Below are 6557 nucleotides of genomic sequence, written 5' to 3'. Positions count from 1 at the left end.
AATGTTTGGTTTCCGTAAACTATAAAAACTCTCAACCAGCAGCTGCTTCCATCTTCTACGTACAGTCAAAGGTTGAAAACAGCAAATATATCATCAGCACACAGAGAACAGTGTAGAACCATCAGCTGTAGATCTTCAGGGTTTACATTCAGGAACATTTGAACCCGCCTCCATTCCCAGAACATCTCAACTGCTGCTGCTGCATCGGGAGCAGATGTTCATCAAAGTGTCGGGTTCTTAGACGTATAAAAACCTGCAAACACCAGAAACCGACAGATGTTCTCAGCTGGTGTTGTTGCTGCTTTTCAGGTGAAGACAAGTTTGTCTTGTGACTGAAATAAGATGGATTTACCACAAACCAAGATCCTTCTCCTGAATGGAACCAAACGGGGAAAAATAAATAAAGGATTTTAAGGTTCTTTCAGCCCTCTGAACCTAAAACCTCCAACAGCAGGCAGTGAAAATACAACCAATGGATCAATAAATAAATGCAGCCTGGATCAGAACCAGAGACCAGAGGAGCCAGTTGCTGGAGATACATTCAGCTGATGGTGGAACATCTTTCTACAGCTGATGGTGGAACATCTTTCTACATCTGATGGTGGAACATCTTTCTACAGCTGATGGTGGAACATCTTTTGTTGGGGGCGTCATGTCTGTCTTCTGAAGACAGAGCAGCAGTATTTGACGCTGTGGGAATGAAAGCAGGTTGAATATTTCTTGGCAGGATCCGTACATCTCCAGGGTAGTGACCCACCAGCAGCTGCTCATCTTCATAGTCTGATGGAGTCTGATAGAAGCCCTTGTTGTTCTGACATCTTGACATTTAGAAAGATTCACTTTTATAAGTTTAAATGGAACCAAACTGAGTCTCCAACTGACCTGTTGTTGAGTAAACTTCATGGGACGGGCTGATATTTACACCTGATGTCTGTGGATGAACTCAGACGTGGGCAGTGCAGTCGGTGGGGTTTGATTTGTACATGTTTGGATCTGAAATTCAAACTCACAGAGACTTGAGTTCAAACCGATGAACACGTGAAGTTAAATCGGTGAAGCCTTCAGCTTCCTGCTCAGTCTGTCAGACTGTAGCTGCTCTTCCAGAACCTTTACAGCCCATAAAACACAGTCGATCAGGAAACGAGTACTGATACAGAAAAAACGCCTCTTTATGCAGAAAACAAACGAAGGACGGCGTTTGTGTGAAACTGAAACGTCAGCTTCAGAGAAGAGGCACGAAGAAGACGAGGCTTGAAGGAAACAGCCCTTAGTCCAGATCAGAACCAGTGGTCTGGATCGAACCGGTACAGCTGCTGAGGCTCTGCATGGGAGGAGGTCAGGATGTGGCTGTTTGACTGATAAACCACCAACATCTATGGATACCAACACATTCACCTCCACCGGCTGTGGTTCCCCTTCATGGGATGAATGTTGGACCACAACACAACCAACATCAGAGCAAACACCTCCATAGGCCGAACCCCTCATGTGTTCTTTTGATCATCACAGAAAACAACAACAATGTAATATTTTTGGTTTCCAGATTTTTCTGGATGAGCATAAATGGCAGTTTTTAAAAATATACACTTTAAAGGGGAAAAACATCTCAGTTTAAACGACATAAAACATTATTTACACGTGGATGAGAGAATAAAGAGCAGCTGTTTAATGGCTGAGATTAGAACTAAAACTCCACATAACGACGTAATTTTGTCTAACTGCACTGCCACTCGTCACTGCTTTGATTTATAAATTTCATCATTCTGAGATCTTTAGAGATATCTGTACCAGGGTTTGGCCTCTTCAGAATAAAGTCTGCAGACACCATTCATCAGACTCTGTGCTCGGTCTCTATAACGACGTGTTGACCTGTTAAAACCACAGATAGAAATATCTGCGCTTTAGTTTTGTAACAGTCAGAATAATAATTGCAGATCAGGATGTCCTGCTCAACTTTATCCTGATTCAGTTAGAGTTATTTAATATTTAGTTTTTGCCAGTAATAAGTCCAATCTGATAACATTTACTAGATAATTAGTTTTTCAAGTATCATAGACCAGCTGTAGTACCCGGTTGTTCCACCAGGTAGAGCCTCTCACTGTTTAATCCTGTAGAGACCAGAGGAGGCGTCACTCAGACTACAGCTCATGGTGGCAGCAGAGAGCATTGTGGGAGTTTAGCAGCAACGGGACCATGACAGAGACTCTTGAGGAGGTTCAGGACCTCCGACTCTCTAACGTTGGTCTCGTAAACTTCCACGAGTTTGAGTAGCTCAGCTGCAGATTTCTGGAAACGTATGAAAAGGTAAAAGTGACGTGTGGAGCTCTGAAAAGTTTGATTGTTGAACTATAGACGTCTGCAGCACAGGTCCATTCAGACGTTAGTATTAAAACGGTTTGCTGTATTTTTTTCAAGTACAAAGCGTGCGATGAAAACACGTTTCTATCTTGCTAGCATTAGCTAACTTTATCGAAATGAACTAAACATTCTTCCTGTTGGATCAGCTGCTGGGTTCCACCTCCTGTTTTGTCCCATACAGAACCAGAACAGGGTGTATTTGGGTTTCACTTTGTGCTTAGAAACGAACAATCGTAGCGCTGACAGAAGACACTGCGTAGCGTCCAGGTGTTCAGCTCACCTGGCGGACTGAGAACGGACACGTCATGCTTAAAAACACTCTTTTTGTGATGTTTTGTGCAGACGGGCCTTCAAACCAAAACTTCTGCGACGCAAAAACACCAAATAGTTCTGTTTGTTGTCGGGAACCAGAAGCAGTAGGATACCGACGGACCGACATCGTTTGGTTTTTGGTTTTGTTTCAAGTGACTGAGGATTTTCATTCCAAAATGCTCCACAGGCGCCTGAAACACCACAGATCACATTCACGATGGTGGAACATCGCTCGTTGGAACAAAACCGACTCCCGACTGCAAAGAAAACAGAACGAACTGCATCTGAGTCGTGACGTTGAGCTGCTTTGATTAAATATCATCAACAGAAGACGTTTAAATCAGGACAAGCAACAGAAAAGTCTTTGTCAGGTTCACTGAGAAGCTTAGAGCTGCTGTTATGTTCACTGTACATTCTCTTATAGGTGTTTGAACATTCAGTCTGCACAGAGTCAACGCTGAGAGGAAGTCTGAGCCCTCCGTGCTGCCGTAGAAGTGGCGAAATAATCTGAAAACACTCGAAGGGTTTTGATCTGCTCCCTGTTTGGTGATTGACTTCAGTCTCCATAAAAGCTTTGGCTTATTTTCACAACTTCACTAAAATCTCCTGCGAAAAGTCGAAGAACGATCACACTGAGGCACAAACTGGGAAGCCTGGAAATCTTGTTTGTCGTCGCCTCAGAGTCATTTCATGAAAAATCCATCAGTCAAACCTCCTCAGAACATCTGGTTCTGGATCTGCAGCACCTTTATCTACTGACCAGAGTTCTACCTTCAGACTGTGAATGTTCCAGAGGTCCAGGTCCTTGAAGTCCACAGAGGAGGGTCCAGACTGATCACTTTAATGGACTTTTAGACCTTTAGGGCTGCTGCTGAGAAGCATTCCCCCATCATGATGCTGCCACCACCGTGCTTCACGTCATGATGCTGCCACCACCGTGCTTCACAGTGGTGATGGTCTAATGGACATAAAGCTCCATTTTGGTCTCATCAGACTAAAGAAGCTTCTTCTGGTTCTGATCATTCACCAGAGGATACTTTACAAAGTGCGTTCTGGGTAAACTTTCCAGGCTCATATCAGCATGTGTGATGGTGGTTAGTCAGAACCTGTTCTAGACCGTTTTACCTTTTTACCTCTTTTTGTTGGAACATATTCACCGTCTGAAGGCAAACTCACATGACTTCACTACATATAATAAAGTGATTGTATAAAAATCCTCTGAGGCTCAGGGCAGCTTTGTTCAGATCGTAGAGAGAATATCAAACTTGATTTTACTGATTGTCTCAAAGATGTGCAGTTTTTGGTCTCTGATGAACGAATGTTGGAGGAGATTTAAAGAATGAAACTCACTGCAGTCACTAAAGAAAAACATTCAGTATCGTACAATAAAAGCTTCTCGTTTTGTCAATTAAAAGGAGCCGTGAGTTGTTTATCATGCATGATAAATACCACAGAAGAAATAAACGACAAAACAGAACAGCGACGGTAAAAAATAACGACTCGCAATAATAATAAAAAAGTCATAAATAAGTGAATAGAGACAAAATAAATCCTCATAACAGGATAAAGTAACTCAGAAATAAGGATCTTAGCTTGACGGAGATCCTTGCTTCTGCTTCAGCTTCAAACTAAAGTATTGGTGTGGTTTAGGTGGTGACTCTGATCTTTTCCATCAGTGAATGCAGCGTGAGAGGAGGAGGAGGAACTGAAGCAGAACATCATTCGCCGTCTCTAGAACCTGTTCTAACGGGTTCTTTAGTAGAAGTTTGGACTGAAGCGATCTTTGAACGTCTCCTGGTTCGTTTCCATTTTGTGCTTTCTGTCATTTTCTTACATTCGTTGTTTTCGGTGGAGGAACTGGTCCTCACAGCTCGCTGACCCTCTCGCTGAGCGTCTCCAGCTCCTCCTCCTGCTCCTGGTAGCGCTCCACGCCGGGCCCGTCGCCGCGGGGACCGTTGGCGAGGTGCGACGGGTAGTCGAGGCCGCTGAGCTGGGCGTGGTGGTGCCAGCGCAGGTCATCGCTCTCGTGGGTGATGTAGCGCTCGTTCATACGAGACTCCAGGTTCCTCAGGTCCAGCCACATCTGGTAGTCCTGGAGGAGGAGGAGACGAGCAAGGACAAGGAGAACAATAAAAATAATAATAATAACAACAATTATTAATAATAATAACAATAACAATAACAATAACAACAACAATAATAATAATAAGAAGAAGAAGAACAACAACAACAAGAGCAAGAAGAAGAAGCTAGGAGAGACACATCTGGGCCAGAGAGAGTAAAGGGTCTTTAAAAAACCCAACAGAAATCTTGAGCTTCAGCCGTTGAGTCACTAAACAGAACAACTGAGATGTTCAGCTCCTGGACTGTCGTCTGCAAAAGCAATAAATACAAAACCTAAAAGAGCTTCATGCTACTGACAGGTTCATAATAAAATAACTGCACAGTGTCTTAAATATTACAAACTGTGACAATAAAAACACGGACTTCAGAATTATCAGCAGATTAAATACGAGGTTATCTTATGTTGTGATAATTATGATTATAAAAGCTTATCTTGCAGCTACAACACTATGTTTTGGTGACAATAAGGATTTTGATGCAGGTCCTGGATAAGCTGCTGGAAGCTGCATGTTGCTGGAACTGGTACAGTTCGGCTCATGTACCGGAGAAAACACCGATAATGATGAGAGCGTTACAGTGTCAGCAGGAACATCTATTATAAACAGAATAAATAATGATGGAACAAGATCCTTCGTAATAATGGAATGATTTCAGACATTTAAGTTGAAGCAGGTGTTTCATAAATATGAGACAAATTAGAACCAGATCACCGACCTTGAGGTTATAATTCTAAATAACGTAATTATGAAACTATGTCCTGTAATTACAAAACTGTTGTTTCTTTTAATTGTACGATAATTACAAGAAAATTCTACAGTTGTGCAGGTTCTGGATAAGTTGCTGGAAGCTGCTGCAGCTTCAACCTGCTGGACCAGCGGCGCTACGAGGTCATAACACAAACGTCCAACCTGTAAACTGAATGAATAAAGTTATGATGAGAGCTGTAAAGGGTCAATAACAAACTCTGAATCAGATAAAACATTCATCGTTATCGTTATGATCTGATAATGAACCAATGCTTCACAGTCAGGACACAGAACAACAGCAGCTCCTCTGCTACTCGTCAGAACAGCGAGATTCTTGCTGCTCAAACCAAAACACTGATGTGAGGCAGCGAGGACAGGAAGTGACCTCTTTCACATGACCTGCAGTCACTTGATCCAGAGTTAATGTGAAAACATTGACGAGTGCAGCTTTAAAGTGAGCCGGTGGTCCTCCTACCTGGAGCCAGGGGTGGCTGAGCGTCTTGTCCACGCTGTAGCGCTTCCTCATCTTCACCTGCAGCAGGTTGTTGATCAGGTCGATGGCTGCCGCGGACGGAGACACAAGACAAGGAGGAAAAAGTCAGTAGAGGAAGGGAGGTGAAGCGAGGGTCAAGTGTCTGAGGAGGACCAGAGGAGGAGGAGGAGGAGGACGAAGGCCGGGCCCCCGCAGTGAGGGGCCGGTCGGGGCTAATGAGCAAAGCTAACATGATGTTAACATTTCTTCAGGGGTCACTGGTCTGAACAGCTCCGGGACCTTGGGGCCCCTCAGGGCTCCGGGGCCTCCATCACTCTGCATTATGCACATGAATGGGCTCCACATGAACAGATCAACCCCCGGCTCCGCTTCCAGGAACCGCCGGACCCTCGTCCCCCTCCTCCCCCCCTCCAGCGCCGTCACATGACCCCATAATCCGCCGTCAGTCTGCACGAATCTGCAACAACAACAACACTACACACAACCCTGGAGCTACACACAACCCTGCAGCTACACACAACCCT

The 6557-nt window shown here is 44.1% G+C and overlaps 1 protein-coding gene across 1 annotated transcript in view; it reads right to left on the bottom strand.

The window, feature by feature from the left end:
* Positions 1 to 4534: 4534 nt before the first annotated feature.
* Positions 4535 to 6557, bottom strand: part of prkd1 (protein kinase D1) — a 53498-nt gene continuing 51475 nt past the window's right edge. Inside the window, exons 18-19 of the mRNA XM_008284887.1 lie at positions 6016 to 6101; positions 4535 to 4762 (exon numbers count right to left, since the gene is read on the bottom strand). Coding sequence (XP_008283109.1) covers positions 4535 to 4762; positions 6016 to 6101 — 314 coding nt within the window. The remainder of the gene's footprint in view (positions 4763 to 6015; positions 6102 to 6557) is intronic.

This window comes from Stegastes partitus, unplaced genomic scaffold, assembly GCF_000690725.1.
Source record: "Stegastes partitus isolate 25-593 unplaced genomic scaffold, Stegastes_partitus-1.0.2 Scaffold378, whole genome shotgun sequence".
NCBI classification, from domain to species: Eukaryota; Metazoa; Chordata; class Actinopteri; family Pomacentridae; genus Stegastes; species Stegastes partitus.
Note: the sequence above shows the minus strand (reverse complement) of the source record. Positions and strands in the feature narration are given on the sequence as shown.